Source organism: Naegleria fowleri, assembly GCF_008403515.1.
Source record: "Naegleria fowleri strain ATCC 30894 chromosome Unknown tig4, whole genome shotgun sequence".
Classification (NCBI taxonomy): domain Eukaryota; phylum Heterolobosea; class Eutetramitea; order Acrasida; family Naegleriidae; genus Naegleria; species Naegleria fowleri.
This window is the reverse complement of record NW_025407936.1, coordinates 904,770-924,103: the sequence shown is the minus strand read 5'-3', so window position 1 is coordinate 924,103 and position 19,334 is coordinate 904,770. Positions and strand designations below refer to the sequence as shown.

At 37.8% G+C, this 19,334-nt stretch overlaps 7 protein-coding genes across 7 annotated transcripts; 2 read left to right on the top strand and 5 right to left on the bottom strand.

Moving 5' to 3' along the window:
• Positions 1 to 41: 41 nt before the first annotated feature.
• Positions 42 to 1,190, bottom strand: FDP41_008001 (uncharacterized protein; the record flags this gene model as incomplete). Its single annotated transcript, XM_044711809.1, has 1 exon — positions 42 to 1,190. The coding sequence occupies one exon, from the start codon at positions 1,188 to 1,190 to the stop codon at positions 42 to 44; it is 1,149 nt and encodes a 382-aa protein (XP_044568799.1).
• A 496-nt stretch (positions 1,191 to 1,686) lies between these two features.
• On the bottom strand, positions 1,687 to 3,681 carry FDP41_008000 (uncharacterized protein; the record flags this gene model as incomplete). The annotated part of the gene is made up of 1 exon (XM_044711808.1): positions 1,687 to 3,681. The coding sequence occupies one exon, from the start codon at positions 3,679 to 3,681 to the stop codon at positions 1,687 to 1,689; it is 1,995 nt and encodes a 664-aa protein (XP_044568798.1).
• A 1,303-nt stretch (positions 3,682 to 4,984) lies between these two features.
• On the top strand, positions 4,985 to 5,683 carry FDP41_007999 (uncharacterized protein; the record flags this gene model as incomplete). The annotated part of the gene is made up of 1 exon (XM_044711804.1): positions 4,985 to 5,683. The coding sequence occupies one exon, from the start codon at positions 4,985 to 4,987 to the stop codon at positions 5,681 to 5,683; it is 699 nt and encodes a 232-aa protein (XP_044568797.1).
• Positions 5,684 to 7,228: 1,545 nt separating this feature from the next.
• Positions 7,229 to 9,019, bottom strand: FDP41_007998 (uncharacterized protein; the record flags this gene model as incomplete). The annotated part of the gene is made up of 2 exons (XM_044711803.1): positions 7,229 to 8,691; positions 8,842 to 9,019. The coding sequence occupies 2 exons, from the start codon at positions 9,017 to 9,019 to the stop codon at positions 7,229 to 7,231; spliced, it is 1,641 nt and encodes a 546-aa protein (XP_044568796.1).
• A 747-nt stretch (positions 9,020 to 9,766) lies between these two features.
• FDP41_007997 (uncharacterized protein) lies at positions 9,767 to 12,010 on the top strand (the record flags this gene model as incomplete). The annotated part of the gene is made up of 1 exon (XM_044711802.1): positions 9,767 to 12,010. The coding sequence occupies one exon, from the start codon at positions 9,767 to 9,769 to the stop codon at positions 12,008 to 12,010; it is 2,244 nt and encodes a 747-aa protein (XP_044568795.1).
• A 136-nt stretch (positions 12,011 to 12,146) lies between these two features.
• Positions 12,147 to 13,676, bottom strand: FDP41_007996 (uncharacterized protein; the record flags this gene model as incomplete). The annotated part of the gene is made up of 2 exons (XM_044711801.1): positions 12,147 to 13,053; positions 13,354 to 13,676. 2 exons carry the CDS (start codon positions 13,674 to 13,676, stop codon positions 12,147 to 12,149), a joined length of 1,230 nt encoding a protein of 409 aa, XP_044568794.1.
• Positions 13,677 to 13,913: 237 nt separating this feature from the next.
• FDP41_007995 (uncharacterized protein) lies at positions 13,914 to 19,229 on the bottom strand (the record flags this gene model as incomplete). The annotated part of the gene is made up of 1 exon (XM_044711800.1): positions 13,914 to 19,229. One exon carries the CDS (start codon positions 19,227 to 19,229, stop codon positions 13,914 to 13,916), a length of 5,316 nt encoding a protein of 1,771 aa, XP_044568793.1.
• Between the last annotated feature and the right edge of the window lie 105 nt (positions 19,230 to 19,334).

Sequence of the window (19,334 nt, the reverse complement as noted above, 5' to 3'; positions counted from 1 at the left end):
CATGTTGCATTTGCCGTTACTACTATTGTTTTTAATTTGCATTACATCACATTACAAACGTTATACTTGACAGTTTTCCAAGATGTGCCCTCATTTTCTAAAGGAATTTTGGCTGAGATTCGTTCAAGTCGTAACACTCTCTCTGCAATTGAGGCGTCAATTATTTTCAACTGTTCTTGTATTTGATGTTTTTCAGCATCATATTTAATCTTTAAGAGCTCTTTTCTTGATTGTAAAATCATTCTTTTTACAAACCAGGAAGCAAGAAAAGTAGCACCAATCATGAAAATGTAATGCAAAGGATAGAGTCCATCCATGATTTGAAACCAAAATAACTTCCAGCTTAATAGAGAAAACGCAGCAATGACCAGGTATTTGGTCACATCTGTCATTTCTACATAAAGGATGATGGACCCAAATAGTGTGACAACAATATGCATCATGTATCCAATATAGAACATTATACTTCGTGTGTAGGGCACAGAAATGATCATGCTAATAGCAAATGCTAAAATAATTTTCTCGGCAATGCTTTCACTTTTAAAAGCATACTCTTGTTGAACCTCTAATATACGAAGTCGATTGAGATGATTCTTTCTTTGTGCAATTCTTTCTTCATGAATACTCTTAATTTTGTTGTCAATTAATCCTTTGCAATAACCATAAATAATTTGTAAATTCTCGATATTGATATTCTCAAGCTGAAATTTGACATGATTTCCTCTACTATAGTAATTTTTAATTCTTCTCTTTTCCATTTCCACTCTCCATAAATAGGGACTTCGAAATGCTTTGTAACTCGCCTGACACGTCCTTGACAATTTAATGACATCCAACACATCATCCAAATACAAATAAATACATAAAAATATTTCTGGAATCCACAAGAGGGGTTGTTGTTCATTCCAAACATGACTGAGAGAATGAAACGTTTCCAATGTTTGATCTTGAACACTCGGAATGATCATTGATGATGATGATGTTGCTTGCCGATACTTTTTTGGTGATTCTTTTGAGGGGTGCTGTTGAGAATGTTGTTGATGATGGATTGCATCATTATTTACATTAACTAGTTGATCATTCCGAGATATTATCATGCTGCTACGCCCATCCTCTTCTGAAAAGTTGAAATGGTTTGATGATGAGAAATCAATGTCGTCATGGGGTGAATGATCATTCGAAAAAATCATTTTTCAGAATCTTCTTTTTTGTTCGCTTGTCAAAGAGACAATGCATTCAATGATACGAGAGTAGTGGTGTTGATTGAGAGATCAACCTTGAGAAATTCATATCTCTCCTCGAAATATCTTGCAACCAACAACATGACTCTCTATTGACAACAGTAATTGGAAACGAAATGCATGTATAAAGTCGAATCTAAGGTGAAAGCGAGAGTGTGACTTGACCAATGATGGACGTGTTGATAGTTAGAAGTTCGTAGTTTAATTCAATCTCCACACATGCATCGAGTGTTCACTATTATCAAATCCCTTGTTGTGGCTGCTTGTGAAGAATAGATTGTCACACAATATAAATAATTGAATATAATATTTATACAAATATAATCATTGTGAATGTCATGGGGTTACTGCAACAACAAAAAAGCCTTAAAATGGACAACCAATTTAATGGTGTTCAAACCAAGGCAAGTACTAAATGTTGAAAGGGCTCTCAAGTTGATCACATTTAACTGTCATTCATCATTTCTTTGAGGAGGTCCTTAGTGTGTGCAATGTAAGTTTGGAATTCTGGAGATGAGACAGAATCTTCATGGACATATTCCTTTTGTCCCTTCTTGTTAGTGTACACAACTATATGTGAATTGTTGGACAGCATAATCTCTGCCCTGTCATTGAATTTCACTTGAATGACAGTATTACTCAACCTGTATGATGATGCAATGCTAGACTTGTGGTATCGTTTCACATACACACTTTGATCCTCTCCAGTCAATTCAAAAAGCTCTGGACGATTCTCTTGCTTGATAGCAGAGTCCAAGCATCCCTTAAAGTACTTGATGAGTGTGACTTTCTTTTTAAGCTCTTCAGGATAACTGGTCAATGAGTAGACAAAATGTTCATCGTGAGATTGAATATCGTCACGATTGTAGGCATAGTAATCGATACGAGTCTTGTCATGCGAGAGAACCATTTTCGAGTAGTCATTGAAAAATGCTCCTGTTGCACCATTGCTCAGACGGTAACACAGTCCATAATCTGGAAAGTCTAGAGAAAAGAGAACTTTGGTTCTTGGCACTGGAGAGCGTGTAGAGCTTGATCGTGCAGATCTGAGTTTAGGGGAAACCGAAGGTGATAACTCTTTCAAATCTTTTCGAGCGTATGGTTGAGTAGGTGAGAGTTTGGTGGATTGAGGACGAATATTTTCCTGATTCTCATCTTGTCTTCTTCTTGAAGGGAGAACCTTCTTGAAGAGTTTATCCATAATGCCTTGATCTTTTCTATCTCTTGCACTGTTCAGAGTGTTTGGATCAATGGCCTTCAAGGGTTCTCTGGCCACAGGTGGTTGTTGCTGAGATGATGTTGTCACAACAGCCATGGCCTTTTTGGCCTCTTCTTGCTTCTTCTTGAGCATTTCCTCACGTTCCTTTTGGAGAGCTTCCAAATTCTTTTTCACATCCACTCGGCAATAAATCTCTGCGTATTTCATTAAGGAGGTTGGACAAGCTGTCGATTTCATGGATTTGAAAAAGTCGTCCGCTAGCGCCTCATCCACAGTTGGTCTTGCCTTTGGATCACTATTCAACATCTTCTTAATAAACTTTCTTGCATTTTCAGAAATATTGACACCAGCAGGGAACGAGTATTTTCCTTCTTGAATTCTCCTGTAGGTAGTCTTGACATCCTCAGTCTCAAAAGGAGGAGTACCGATTAAGAGTGTATATAGAATGACACCACAAGACCAAAGATCCACTTCATAGCTGTGACCCTTGCTTAGTAAAATTTCAGGTGCAATATAGTTGGGTGTTCCACATATTGTGGTTTTTCGTTCATTATTGTGTACTTCGGTGGCCAATCCAAAATCTCCAATCTTCACTCTCATGTACTTGTCCAGGAAAATATTTCCCAATTTCAAATCTCGGTGAATAACTCTGCATGAGTGCATATACTTGACTGCCATCAAAATTTGAAAGAAAATGTATTGAGCTTCTGCCTCTGAAAGTCTCCTCTTCTTGTCCATCATTTCTAATAGTGATTTGCAATGACACATTTCCAATATAATATATGCATTGTGGGCATCTTCGAAAAACTTTTCAAATCCCACCACATACTTGTGAGACATCTTTTTATGGATCTTAATTTCACTGAGAAGCTTATCCTTGTTTCGTTCTTTCATAAGAGTTGCTTTTGGAATAATCTTGGCAGCGAGGCTTACTCCGGTCGAACAATCAGTGACTTCAAAGCATTTAGCAAAGCCTCCTTCACCAAGCATTTCTCCTTGCTTGTAGGAAGATGCAATACTCCTTACTCCTCCCTTGTCGGCATACTCGACAATCATGTTAGAGAGAGGTGTTTTTGATTTGCCTGAAGGAATGGTTGGAGTGGAAGAGACGACACCAGTGGCTGCTGTTGTTATTCTCTTGGGTGCTGTTGAGACTGTTGAGACAGGCCTCGAGAGGGGAAGTACATTTCCGAATCCTCTTGGGTTTCGAATATTGTTCATATATGATGAGACTGGAGAGAGAATATTTAGTTATTAATAATGGAGAGAGTGGCAACAGTGATGCTGCGGAAAGGAGGATTAAAGCAAAGAAACGTTTGTTGGCCACAAGGGTGGATGTTGTTGGGTGAATCTCTTCTTCTTCTAAATGTATAGATAGATATATACGCGTAAAAGAATCCGAAACGTAATGACAAATAATATCGACTTGTGGTACAAGTAGGACAATGTGTTGTTGAAGAGAAAAGCTTGTTAAGGGATAATATCGCTTCTCTCTCTCTCGTTCAAACGGAAAGTCTATTCAAAGAAACGGGCCAAACACTGATGATGATTCTTGTTGGAGTCTTCGTCGTCGTAGTAGACGCAACGTTGCAAGGTGTTGAGGGTTTTTCTTTCGATTGTTTTCAAAAAATAAGGTTGTTAACGGATAGGAATTTGAGTTTGTAGACAAATTGGCGGGAATTTCTGCTTAACGGTCGAGCCGTTCGATCAAGTGAATTGATGGTTGTTGGTTCCTAATTCGTTGTGATCATGGATGAGTCATGAAATATATGAGTGTCGAGTACTTGTGTGTTCATTCGTATGTTTGTCACATGTGGCAGGCAAAATATCGTGAATGGGATATAACTGGATGTGATGTTGCAGTGGTCCAATCAGAACCTGTCATCCAAGATTCAGGTTCTTATTTCGTACTGTAGTTCCTCCTGTTATTCAATCCTTTACAAGGAAATATAAAGAGAGAGTCACATTAAAGGTCATGTAAGTGACTTTTTCGCATCCTAGTGAAGTTCAATGTGTTACACTCTGTGTTTACATCAAGACAGACCTTTGGGCAAGAATGACAAAAGATCAGCTGTTGTAACGACCCCATGAACGATGTAAACACAGTGAACACACTGAACTATTTACAACTTTAAAACTATTCATCTTTATCTAGTTCGTCTCCTTTGGAAAATTGAATTCTTCTGGCATATCTTTTCGTACCTCCAAATTGGAAAAATGGTTTCAAAACGTCACCTGTGCATACACTTCAATTTGATCAAGAATGGCGAAACACAGACCCAGCAAGAGACAAATTTTTTTCTCATTGTAAACTAAAATTTGGGGCGATTTTCTATTGGACAGCCTAAAAATAATGCAAGTCTATTTCAAGATGCTCGCAAACAACTTCGCAGTTTTTAAAAAAAACGTTGCAGTTTCCCTCCCTGCCCTATACGCTATCATAGCCGTCGTTGTGTCTAGCCAAACGATTTTTTCGACTACCCGAACCGTTACACGTCGTTGTTGTTGACATTATTCTCAAACAATGTTCAGTGCAGATAGCAGCATTAGCAAGGGACTGTCCTCTTCCACCTCTTCGTCGTCATCCTCCCCAAAACTCTATGGCAAAGTTTATTTTTATGCTAAAAAAAGCAGATCTGAAACAAACACGGAATCAGTGGGTAACACAAAACATGAAGAGATTCGAAAGATCGCTCTCCCACCCACATATCAAGAGTTTTACAACCTTATCATGTTGAGTCTTGCTAAGGAAACGAGCGAAAGACAGCACCTTAGTGACTCTCATTTGGCTTTGTCTTCTTCGAGTAGTTTATCCTCGAAAAGTGGTTTAATCCTTAAATACCTAGGTCAAGATGAAAATTGGGTCTCTTTTTCATCTCAAGAAGAATATGATCATGCTTTGGCACTCTGCAAGAGTTGTCAAAACCATTGTATTCGTATTCGAGTGTACTATAAGAAGGGCCTTTTCAAATCATCGAGCTCACGATCCAAGAAGTGTCTCGACACTCATCAATGCATCCACAACTTGACAATATGCTCTGACTTTGAAGAACTCCAAAGACTTCTGCGTGAACACGCATCTTCCAAATCTTCCTCTAGCTCCTCATCTGATTCTTCTGCTCCCTCTTCCACCAATTCTTCTTCCTCCCAATCTTCTAATTCTGATCAATTTTTTCAGTTTTGGTCAGCAAGCGGCTCTTCTTGTTTAGAAAGCAAAGCCTAATAAACAAGTTGTATATACTCAGAGTTAAAACACAAACATGATGTATTTTGGATTGATGTTTCTTAAATTAGAAGATCTACCTTGGGTCTCATGGCTTGCATTTTCGAAAGGACCATGAGCAATTCCCACTCACAGCTTGATTGACATAATTCACCCAACAGCAAGGAATTCTTTGAGAGAAACTATGGTTTGGCAATGCACCAATCGGTGACCATCATGCCATTTTCTTTTTGACCTATTCTCACTAGATGCTGCTCATTCCAGTCATAACAAGAGCAATTCTGAACAGAAGGCGAAAGTATTTGAATTTTTTTGAAAGGAACGAAGAGGAAGGTCAAATATCATGAGTTGTTTTATGATATTTGAATGAAACATGACACTCTGGGTGAGTGCATGTCACCTTTCATGGTTCAACTGGGATCCACTTCCTCCAACCGAGCGAGATTTTATGACACTAGTTCGGAGTGGATCTGTGAATCATTGACTTTTTTATTGAATGATGTGCATGATAAATGGATGCATGTTGTTATTGTTACATCTCTTCCTGTAGATCTTTACATCATTGGTCAATGCAGGTGGCGAAGAAATTTGTCTTTTATTAATGTGTTGTGTTTCTCAAGCACTTTGAAATATTGAAGAACATGTTGAAACCGGAATTCCACGATTAGGTAACAATTAGAACTATGGGCATGGAAGTTAGAGAGGTTGGACATGAACTTTTGCAAGTATCATATATGCCTATTTAACCTTCGATCCAAAAATTCTTTAAAAAACATGTCTAAGGAAATGAATCTGATTTCCTTATGACATTTCGAAATCAAACAAGTGACGATGATGACGAACTCATCACTGTTCCCCTATCGATTCATTTAATTTTTCACTCCTCAAAAGGAATTGACAAACAAAAACGAAAGGAGAGATAGATTTCCTGACTTTTAAAGTTCACCTTCGTCTGTGTTGACTTTTTCAAAAGAGTGACAGCTCCAATGGATCACAAGAGTTAAAAAATCAACAACGAAATGTTTTTTCTTGATTTCTTTCGATCCAACCGAGGTGATTCCTCTTCCTCTCACAACCATAAACAGAAGAAGTGTCTCTTTCAAATATTGAGTTGTTCCTTCTTCTTTTAAAACACTTCTGAATTTTTACACCTTTTTCTTTATCCTCAACATGACAAGAGGTGTGAACCTTCTGACAAATTGAAGAGATTTCCAAATGGAACATCTATATTATACACTAAGTGATAATTACGTTGCCGTTCTACATATCTATTGAAACAATAAAACCGAAAAAATCATGTTCAACACATTTCAAAACTGATCCATCTCTATCAAAATATCACAAACCCTCCATATGGATGCATCACAACATCCCTCTTCATGTATGGAACCTATTGACAAACCAATTGCATCCATCAACTCAATGACTGTCTCAACTTTGAGTTTAATCTCAATTGTTGCATTGGATGAATTGTAAATGATTGAAAAGACAATGTCACTCCGTACAGACACATTTACAAGCATTTGACAGTTCAAATCAATTTTATTAACCACAACATGTCTTATCCTCATATACACCAAGTTCTAAATACACAAAAGCCTCTGCATTACTTGGATGTATTCCAATCAAATCATCAAATTCCTCTTTCGTACATCCCTTTTTCAGAGCCAAAGCAAATCCTTGAGTCACTTCCGCTGCTTGTGGTCCCAAATAATGCAAACCAATAACTCTCTCATTCTCCTTGAGACAAATCAATTTGACAAATCCCTTCTCTGCTTTTTCTGGTATTTTGTACTCCAAAATGTTAAATTTCTTCTTGTAGATCACTAAATGTTCAGAACCAAATTCTTGAATGGCCTTTTCTTCACTGTAACCCACGAGACCATATTCCAATGGTGTAAAGACAGTGGTTGGAACGCAATTGTAATCGACCAATTGAAATGATTGCTTTGTCTTTCTTTCCTCAGAAGAAGAAGAAGACGACGCCTTTGAGGTCTCAGTGAATGGTTGTGAAAAGAGACGATAAGCCAAATATTTTCCTTGTTGAATGGCCACAGGTGTCAATTCAAAATTATGACCATTCTCAATGACATCTCCAATGGCAAAGATGGAAGGAACACTGGTTCGTTCCTCTTGATCGACAATAATTTTTTGACCTTCTTCTTCTTCTTTGATGTATTGCACACCGACAGCATCCAAATTCAATCCTTTCACATCGGGAGAACGTCCTGTTGCAAACATGACAGTATCGAATTCTTCTGAATATTCCTTCTTGTCCGTCTCTGTATTCAAAATATAATACACCTTCTTCTTGTCACAATTCTCTAATTTTTCAATTCTTAATGGAATACAAGGTTGTAAAAATCGAACCTTGTGATTCAGTTCCATCGATTCTTGCAAATGAGTGACCACTTCTCGATCGAAGGTGGAATTTCTCAAAATTTGTGAACGAACCATGACACTGACATCAAATCCCAATCCACTCAAAAATCCAGCGCATTCCAATGCAATATATCCTCCACCGACAATTAAGGTCTTTCCTGGAGGTGAACGTAAGGAAAATAAATCATCACTCGTAATGGCATGTTCGAGTGCTCCAGGAACTTGTGAAGGGATGTGTGGTCTTCCACCGGGTGCCAAAACGATATATTTGGAAGTTAATAACAAATTGTTGTTAGAGGAGGAGGAGGAGGAGGATGAACCCACCAATGAGACCGTATGAGCGTCTTTCAATTGTCCCAATTGTTCATAAAAGTCAATTTTTCGTTTTTTGAGTTCATTCTTGTAGACGAAATGTGATCCTGAGCGAGTATTTAGAATACCCTGAACTAATACATTCCAATCGAAATAATCTTTTCGAATTTCATGAGGAAAGTGATTGAAGGGATCATCATTCTCGATGGTCCTGTCCATGAATCCTGGCAATTTCCAACCATAGTTGATGGCTTGTCTAATTTTGTCTCCCATTTCAGCAGCAAAATGCATTTGTTTTTTTGGAATGCATCCAACTGTGGACAGGTGACACCGCCAAGTGATGTTAAAACAAACACCATGAATGTGATAAGGAGAGATTTTATAAAGAAAGTGTTGTTAAAGAATTATAAAACACTCATTCAAACACACACACACAATTCATCATCGTCATCATCAATACTTACCATTGACACAAGTTCCTCCAATTTTCCAAGTGTTACCTTGAGTGGAAGGTTTGACATAATCCAATAAGGCAACTTTGGCTCCCAAATCGGCAGCAGTTTTTGCAGCTTTTAATCCTCCACTGCCACCACCAATGACAATTAAATCGTACATGAATGAGTTCATCGATGGTTGAGACATGTTCTATTGTTGTTGTTGTTGTTAAAGAAATGTTTGATACCAATGAACGAATGTTGTGTAATCGAGTAGGTTCGTATTAGGATGCAGTCAGATCAGAACGAAATGGAACTTTGAATTTTTTTTCGATTGGTATTCGAAATCCGAAGACGGAGTTGGAGTTTTAAATCTTTTTTTGGAAATTAAAGTGCGCACGAAAGAGAGGATTTGAATTGCTCATTGCTTCCTTCAGAATATATAGGATTCATGCTGCCTCTGGAAGATCAGACCTCTCAAACTTGAGAACCACTCGTTGCAGCAGCGAATGTATGGCTGAAATTGTCCAATTCGAATAGCAGAACACAGCAGTTAAATACAAAACATCATTTTCCTTGTGCTTTCTCTTGGTTCTCAAGCCAATTCCTAGACGGGATGCAACAAAGAAGAGTCCAGAAAAGAAAATGGAACCAAAGACTTGCTTCCGACACGAAACAGTTTCCAACAGGGTGATGAATTTAAAAGATTTCAGATCTTGAGAACCAAGAGAAGGCACATGAGTTATCAAGATCGTAATATCTAAACAGTTGTTTGTGTTGCATCTCGTCATCATCAACAGGCACTCAGAAAGGGGTGAATTTTGAGATTGAACAAGAACTGCCTCACCATGAAAAAGAAAGACTGTTCTTCTGTAATTTCTAATCATCATCATCATCTAGTATATTCATATTTTCCTCTTGTTGTTGTTCATATATAGATTATTCTGGGAAAGAAATGAATCATCTCCATCAGGATTTAATTCTCTATCTCTTTGATTTTCTCATCATTCCTCCGAGAGACTTTATCAATGTCTTTTCATTGAATCGACATTGGAGAGAATGTACTGAATTGAATGATGAGTTTTGGGAGAGACAATTATGCGATATAATGTACCTTCTTTATGAGAGTTGGAAGAAACAAGAATTGGCTCATTGTCGACCTCCAATAGGATCTACCAATCCTACAATGATGATGAAGACAACAATGATGGATTCAGTTGCATCAGATTCCAAAAAGACGAGATTGTTCATGCTGCCAGATGGTCCTCTTTCGTTGGATGAGTTTTATCGGAAATACTTTTTCAAAGAAGAAACAATGTTCTCTCCCAAAAGGATGAACAACAAGAGAGGAGGATCCAAATCTACTTCTCAGGAGATCATCAAACCACTGTTTAGGAAAATTCTTGGAACATTGAATCACGAATTGGAACGATGGATTGAAGAAAAGTCCATCATGGTGAGAGAAGAAGAATGCACTCGCAATGCAATCACAGATCCAATGCCTCCAACACTGAACATCCTTCATCATCATCAGGACATCATGATGACGAATAGAAAATTATCGATCAAATCCATATTTCTCTCCACGTTTTCTCGAATTAAGGAACAAGAGTTATGGCAATCCATCAAATCTCAGGCTCAAAAAAAGTCAACCACAAACTTGAACTTTTTGAGTAGCATTATCCATTGTGAATATTTCAAGTATTTAAATGAGTTTGAATTTCATAGAGATCGTATTCGTAAAGGGCTTGGAATTTACAACAATTTAAGGATGGATCATACAATTTCCTATTGGGAATTTATTTTAAACATGAAAGAAACGAACAAACGTAACATTATTTCATTACAACGAATGGTTTTTGATAGAGCCATATTCAAAGCAGAACAGAAAAACCATCATGTGATGATTGATGTTTTACAAGCCACGTCAAATCTATTTGCAAAAGTTGCTGAACATCAAGGAACTGAAACAGTATCACAAGAAGTGGCTTTGAATACTATTTTTGAAGGAATTACTCACTATTTACAATGCAAAGTTTCTTTTGAAAAGAGAACTAAGTTCATGAAAACCCTACTCTTGAAATTACTACAGGATTGCTTTTACAGACATACAAGTACACACATGGCAATATATGTATTTGAGCAGTTTAGACAGTATTTTCAAAAAACGTACAAAATTCTCTTTGAACGACCTTTGCACAAACAGGTATGCACTAGATATGATTACAGACGCAAGAATTGTTTCTCTCCTCTCACCATCGACAGAGAACCACAATTATTTTTGTTGGAATATTTTCTTAATACTCTTTACTTTTCACAAGAATTTCTCCTTAAATTTTTAGGACATCAACATTCACGTGAATACTCTGAAAAAATTGCATGTATTTATTATTCAAGTTCAAATGCAACTCCAACCTGTGAATTTTTGAATTTCAAAAATGGAGACATTCATGAATATGTTACGGCTCTGTTGAGATGTCGCCAAGTGTATCGAAAATTTGGAAGAGATTCACATTTTGAGAAAGATTTAGAGAAACAACTCTCTAACACGATATTCAATGATCCAGATCATGAAGATTTATTGTTGACGTTATTTCATCAAGGATTGATTTCAAAATCATTCACAGATCGATGTGTGAAGAGAATTTTATTTTCAATTTGGGATCGACATTTATATGGTGATGTTGATGACAAGTTAGCCACAATGTTGCAAGAGACACAAACAATACTCTCAAAATTCAATACTGATGGAAGACTTTCATTAGAAATGATACATAGTCCATACAAATTCTTGGATCATTTCGATAGTTGTGATCTGGACGAGGCCTCTCAAAAATTCCCCAAATCAATACTGAAAACAAAAGCTCTCTCAGAATTCAAACAGGTCGGTTCTGACGATTTATTTGATGCCAATCCACTGTGTTTGTTTATGCTCAACTTTGACCCTAAGACTGAGATATTGTTGAAACTTTTGAATCATTCATTCTTTACACAATATTGGAACGTAATTGTAACAGTGCCGAAGCTGTATGACATGATGTTTCCACAGCCTGTGTTAGTGGGCAACGAAATTCTTTATTGCTATCGAACTGATAGTTATTCAATTGAAAACCGATATATTCGACTTTATTTGAAAAAGATGACATTGAAACAATTATTGAATGATTTGATAGAGGAATCCAAAAAGAAGGAAAGGTAAAAATAAAGAAGAAATTGCTTTCTTAGACAATAAATATGCAAAGTTCTTTCCTTGTTTATGAATGACTAGGAATTATGTGACAATCTTCCAGTCAAAACCCAATCGTGAGCAACTTTTTTGCTTCAGTTGATGTCTGTCATTTCTTTCTTTTTTTTGGTGTGCTCTCATACTCGTGATTTCCTTGTTCCAGGTGATCGATGGTGCAAAGAGTTAGGCCATTCGTGTTTGTGAGATAAATGTCAGAGAATGAAATAGCGTCATTGAGTATGCTGTGACTTCTTTTGCCAAGACTGGACTTGGTTATTTCCTTTAAGCTTGCTACTATCTTGGATTGGAACCATTGTTGATTGGGAGAGAGAATCGTCTTCTTTTTGTCTTTGTCCGTGATCAGTTTTTCAGAGTTTGGACAGGTCAAATAAAAGCACAAATCCTTTGAGGTTCTGTCCATAGAAATGTGGTAATCTTTCCTATCACCAACATGTTTCTTCAACATTTCAGAGATGACCAACGAGTCTTCACGAAGACGTACAGACGAAGAACCATAATACAAGTAACTCCGACGGTTATATACCATAATAAATACCTTAAGACATTTCGTCAAGATGTAGATGGTTGTTTGTCCCGTACACAGAACATCCATAATGGTATCATTTTCCTCAAAATCTTGAGGAGCACGAGATTTCATCAACTCTCGCAAAAGGACAGGTTTTTTGTTGTGATTCATGTCAAACAAGTACCATTCGTTGCTTCCATCTTGTACAAGACAAACCTCTGCATGGGCATAAATTTTCTTAATTCCCTTATAAAAGAAAGAATAATTGTAACAATTTGGAATGGTTTGCTCGGAAAAGTCAGACCAAAAAATATCCCCATATTTATAGTAGGGATGAATAAAAATGTATAAATAATCATTCTCAGTTCCAAAAATGGAGTACATGGGCGCTGTGGCCATGCATCGCACACGGTCATTGTCTTGTTCGAAAAATTCACTTTTGAGTGGAATGTCACTTAATGTGGGAACATTTAAAATTCCGTGATAATCTCTGTTGTGAAAAATAGCATTTCCAAGAAAAATTGAAATTAATTTTTACATCCCCAAATATCATATATAGCATTAATATATTATTCAATGATGATGATGATGATAACGAACATGAATGTTCTGTTTGTGGGTTGCTGTTTTTCTTTCGAAAAGGCATTTGTTTAAACTCGTTCTTTCCATCAAATTCAGGAAGTCATTACAACGACATTGTAAAATCAAAATAAATATTAATCTTAATTTATTTAAACATTAACATTAAACATCAAAAGGTAGTATTTAATGATTTACACCAATCCATTACCTAACATTGAGAAAGAGCGTAAAAGGAAATTGTGAATTTCTTAATTGCCAAACTTTGTAAGAGCCAATCGACATTGCTTGAACTTGATTGTAACCTGAAAATACATAGCATGGAGAAACGAATGGATATCCATGATCGAGCTGAGCTTGACAAGTGCATGTCTTGTTACTGAAAGTGTACTCGTAAATAATAGAATTGTGAAGCAAGACAATGACAGAATAGGAATCTGTCAAGCCATTGTCAAAGATGGAAACAACATCCTCTCGAGAGATGGCAAGTCGAGTGTCAAAGATATCAGCGCGCACTAAATACTTGACGGACATCAATGTATGCGAAATCATAATCAAACAGCTCCGTTTCCAATGTTTACTTCAAGAATGAACCTCCTCAACCATCTTTGTAAAATAAAATCATTCCAGTTCGGAGAAGTGTTTATCGCATGTCGAAGTTGCTGATTTGCATTTGGATTGGACATAAACTCCGTATTGATCTTATTCACATTTCGGAGAATCTCTCTATACTGAGCTTTGAGATATTAATTGTTGACATGAATTACAAAACTATCGATGATGTTTGTAATGCTTCAAAAGAAGTGTATACTTGATTGAAATGTGATTGTGAATATCAGAGAGCTTGGTTCCTTCATCTGGTAATTTTTCAACTTCATCCACAATTCGTTGAACCATGAGTGGCATGGTGACATCTTTGTGACGAGTGCTCTTTGTTTTCATGCAACTCTTGGCCACAATCAACATGTGAACAATGTTATCGATGGAGGTGAGGCGAGAATATAAAGCTTCCCAATATTTATCCATGTTAAAAGAACCTGTGTGAACACTACTCAATCGACGGAAGCTTGGAAAACGTGAACTCTTATCTGAAGAAGATGGAGAAGAATAGATGGAGTGTGCAGAAATTCCCAGTGGAGAGTTTGCAGAGGTGGCAATAGGTTCATTAGTATGTGTAGATGTTGCTTGGTATTCTCTCTTCAATTCGTTTTGATGCTTTCGTTTGTTTTCAAGAATCATCTTTTGAAGAAGAGGGTTTCTAATTTCTTGTTCCTCCAATAATATCAGTTTGAATCGTTCTAATGCGACAAATAATGCAGTCTCTCCATACAAGTTGGGTGTGTCGATGGGATAACGGAAATTGTGTGGATCCATATTCTTTCGATCATTGAATACGACTGGTAATGTTTCTTGTTCATGTAATTCGTCGAGATGAATTCTAGCTCCTTTTTTCGGACGAGAACGCTTGAAAAACCTGAAACCAGATTTTGCAGATTTTTGGTCAATGCTGCTATGACTTGCTCCACTTTCATCGACAGGTGTTTTTGGTGGTGTTTGATGTGTAGTATTTCTCGAAGAGACAACTTCATTGCTGTTGGGGCTTCTCACTCGAGGTGTTTTGATTAAATTTGAAAGTTTTTCAAGACCTTTAAGGATACGTGCAGTTCCTGGAGTGCTAGGAGTAGGTGTGGATTGACTTCCAGATGCACTTGTGACGTTCAAACAAAGTTCAGGAATGTGAATACGGAGTTGACTTGTTAAATGTGTGTGACTATCATTGGAAGAATCAGCAATTAGGGAGGCATCACTACTTCCCACCATATTTTGCGCAATGCTAGAATTGGATGGAAAATTCATGGAAAATAATTCAGAATCACTCTTCTTCTTGGTGATTGGTAAATCTACCATTGAATCTGAAGGGTGTTCTCGATCATAGGAATCAAAATCTGTATATCTTCGTCGTTCTCTGATGGATTTCCTTTTTTGGATATTTTTAACATTTTCGGTAGCAATCGATAAAAAGACTTGCACAACTTCAATATTGTTGTACCAACAAGCCACATGAAGGGGAGTAAAACCTTCATACTTGTCATGCTCAAGGAATAATTTCTGATAAATCTCCCCAGGCAAGGAGATGGCACATAATGACAAAAATACAGCATTATTGGCAATTGCTGCTAAATGGAACAAATTGAGACCGTGTGCCTTGGTTTTGGTCGTGCAACATGCGTTGTAATCAATCTCATTCAATAAAAAGGCCCATACTTTCAAATAATTTTCTCGTTCGTTTTGTGTCAAATCCTTGTTCCAGTTTCGTGAATGAGTTCGAATAAATTTTTCAAAGGATCCTAGCGCGGAATTTGGATAATAAGCAGGGTAATATCTCTCAAAGAATTCTTCCGTTTCCATGGTGTCATTGCAGTGAATGCTCATCACGCTTCTCATTAAGGCGGTCATACCGTTGTCGTCTCTCATGTTGGCGAAGGTAATTGGTTCAGAATAAAAATAGATTAATAATCTCACAATATCATAATAACCTTTGGTTGCAGCAATGTGAAGTGCGGTGACACCGGAGTCTCTCTTCTTTAGAGTTGGAGCAACTCCGAGTAATATTTGAGTTTCTACAGCCTTGACATCATGCATTTCACAAGCTAAGTGAATACCAGCATTTCCATAAATGTCTTTTTTTCCCCAATCCATTTTCTTAGAGCCAGTTTTTGTGACAGCAGTCAATAAAAGAGTAAGTACGTCACAATTACCTTTTGTGGAGGCTGTATGAAGAGCTGTTCCTTCAATTTTGTTCGTGTGATTCAAATTGACATCGTATTTGCTTAATAAAAACGCCACAACTTCCACTTGGTTGTGTTGAATTGCGATTTGAAGCAGTGAATTTCCATTGTGGTTGTCTCTAACGGAGTTGACAATAGTGTCATTTAGCACACATTCCAAAAGTGCAATACATCCTCTCTTTACAGCATGAATGATAATATTTGAATTTTTTGCAACTTCATCCAAAGGTGTGAGTTTTGGGAGGTAAAATGAGAGGGATGACACCACTTGTTTCAGAGGCGATGATGGAATGACAACGCCAAAAGAATCTCTTTTCTGAGCAGAGGCAGCAGATACTTTACCATCTCTGGGATTTCTATCTAATGCTGAGGCTGCCACTTCTCCTCCTCGGGCCATTGCTGAGGAAATAGCACCTGCAGGAGAGGAGGCCAGTCTTCCAATGTGAGATTTTGTTGGTGTGACTGGTGAAATCTGTAACGAGGTCGGTATCTCGCTAGATGCGCTTCTGTGCATTGATGAGGAAGCTTTTACATCAAGAAAAAGACTTGGCTCAGAACCAGAGGAAGACGAAGCACTTGCTGCAGTATCTTTTCGATTCATAAATTCACTGCCATTGTTTTCAGGTGAAAAAAAATAGTTATTGTTATCTGCAGCATAGGCAGCTAAAGAATTGCTTCTCCGTCCAGATCGAAATTTGGGTTTCTGTGTTGTTTTGCTTGATGACCTAGGTGTTAAAGGATTATTTGGTTGTGTTAATTTTCTTCTTGGTGTTTTGTTTCCAACATTTTCATTTACGTGTTGAGTGATGGATGATCCAATACCAACAATTCCACCAAAAGCTCCATAATTAATGTTATCTGCACGGGGCGTTATAGTATCTTGATCAACATAACTTGTGACGCTGGTAATAGATCGAACTGACAACATGTCATGAGTGAAATCCACATTATCATCTACATTTGACTTGTTATTGAAATCCAAATGAAAGGGTTGTCTTTTTGGAGGCGAATTATTATTTGCATTGGTTAAAAAATCAGCTGAATTTTTCTGATCTTTTGGACCGTCATGATTTTGTCCATTACTTTTGCTCCTATTATGTCTGTACTTGTTAAATAGTGAAGATGTTGAAATTTGGTTCGACGTACTGTTTGGCGAATTGATGGTTGTGTGTGCTTCTTTTAAGGCTTTTGAGCTGTTGGCAATCAAATTGAAAAGGCTGCTTAGATGTTGAGTTGGAGAATTTGAAGAAGATGGTTGTTGGAACGGTGATGACGGTGAAGTGTTACTGCCATTCTCGAGTAACTCGAGTAACTCGTTATTATTGATCTTGGAAGGACTTGAATGATCTAGGTCAGAGTTTTGAAAAACATTAGGGGTAACAAAATTGGTGTTTTTTGGGGATGAAGCATTCGTGAGATTGGTATCATGTGATGAAGTGAATGTATTTACAAATTGGTCCTCATTACTCACTGTTTCGTTATTCATGTTTGATGAATGATTTGGAGAGATGGATGGAACTGTTGAACCACTAGTTGTGGTTGTTGTCGTTGTGTCATGTGAAGAATTTTCTGTCGACGATTCACGTGAATTCGATGAAAAAGGAGATTGTATCAATGTGGTTTTGTTAGATGGTGAGGTCGTGTCAGAATGGTTTCGAGAAATTCCAGGACTCGGGTCGACAGCCGTCGGCGAGGAGGGATCACTTCTTGAGGAATTAGGGTTTGATACAGCTTGTTTTTGATTATTCGGAGTGGATGTTGAAGAAGGACGCATCAGAAATGATTGTGATGATTTCAAAGTAGATGTTTGAAAATTCAATACAACTCTCCTTCCGTTAATGATTGCTACATTGTTTCCACTGTTAAGGCTTGTTGGAATAAAGTGATGATGATGTTGTTGATGGTGATTAATATTTGTGGTCGTCGAAGAAGAAGAAAATTGAGGTGTGGATGAGGTAGTAGTAGTTGATGATGATGATTTGAGAGAGGAAGAATGCTGTGGAGTAGAGATTTTAGTGGTTGACCTAGTAGAAGGAGAGGTCAAGGAAACTGCAGTATTGCCATTGGTTGTGAACTCGCTCAATGGCTTGGGTGAGAGAGTACGAAGAGTAGTATTCTCTGATGTTGTTGTTCTTGTTGTTGTTGTTGATAATGTATGAGATTGGTGATGATGAAATAATACACCATTGGATGGGTGTGGTGTTGTGGGATTTTGAGAGGGTGATGAGCCTCTCGTATGATGCGTCATTTGAGCTTCTCTTTCAATTGCTTCCTTCTTATTGTGTACATGATTGAGATAATTCGCCAAATGCTTAAAGACCTTCCCCGAGAGTACCTTCTCTTCGGAAGGAGTTTTTACTGGACTCATCATTGTGTTGTTGAGATGAGTTGAGGATGATGTAGTGGAAGAGGTTGAAGGTGTTGATTGGATCATGTTATGTTCATTACTGTTGTTCTTGTTGTTGTTATTATTATCATTATTATTGGTCGAATGATTATGACATGCGTTCAGTGTACGATTGATTCGTATGGTTGGAGTGAGATTTTGTTCCTCCTCCTCCTCTAATTCTTCTCCTTCATTCCTCCTCCTGTTATTAGTAGTAACAACCACGCAGCTCGGAATACTCTTTTCTTCTTCTCCAATCGAGCCATGATGGGTGTGGTGTCGTGGTACGACGAAGCTGCTGTTGTGTGTGGTTGTGGTTGTTTGGAGAAGAGAGGGTGTCAGAGGAGGGCTCGTCGAGGAGGTTGGATTTTCTTGTTGTTGTTGCTGAGAGGGTGATGATGAACTTGAGGTTGTTGTGGTTGTTCTTGATTCCGTAGGGTTCTGTTTCGTCGTCATGTTGTTGAGATCATCATTGTGCAAAGTAATTGGAATGGATGTGGTGTCCATCGTCGTGCAATCTGCTGCTGATAGAGTAGTCGTCGTCGTCGTCGTTGAAAGAGTGTTCTCCAATGGAGTGATTGGAAGAATGGACGGAATTTCTTGAGTGTGGTTGCTGTCAATATTATTATGATTGGGTAATGACAATGACGTTAAAGACACGGTCGTCGTCGTTGTGAGACCTCTCTCGCTCATTCTGAAGTAGGTGGTATCTGTTGATGATGATGAAGTTTCTAACGAATGTTCCTGGAATTGTGATGGCACCAAGTCAGATGCCATCGATTCAAAAAGCTGAACGGGAGTATCACCACCAACTGTGGTCGCTGTTGTTGATGACGACGAGAGGTCGTGGTGGTGTGACTCGTCTTTCTTTTCTGTTTTCGGACTTGCGATTGTCAGCTGTTGTTGCGGCATTTTTAATATAACGAAAAATCGTGCTAGCTCACCCACAACTTCTTCCCAGGTTGACAACTGCTCGTCTTCAAAAAGAATCTACCGCATCTAATCTTGTGTGTGATA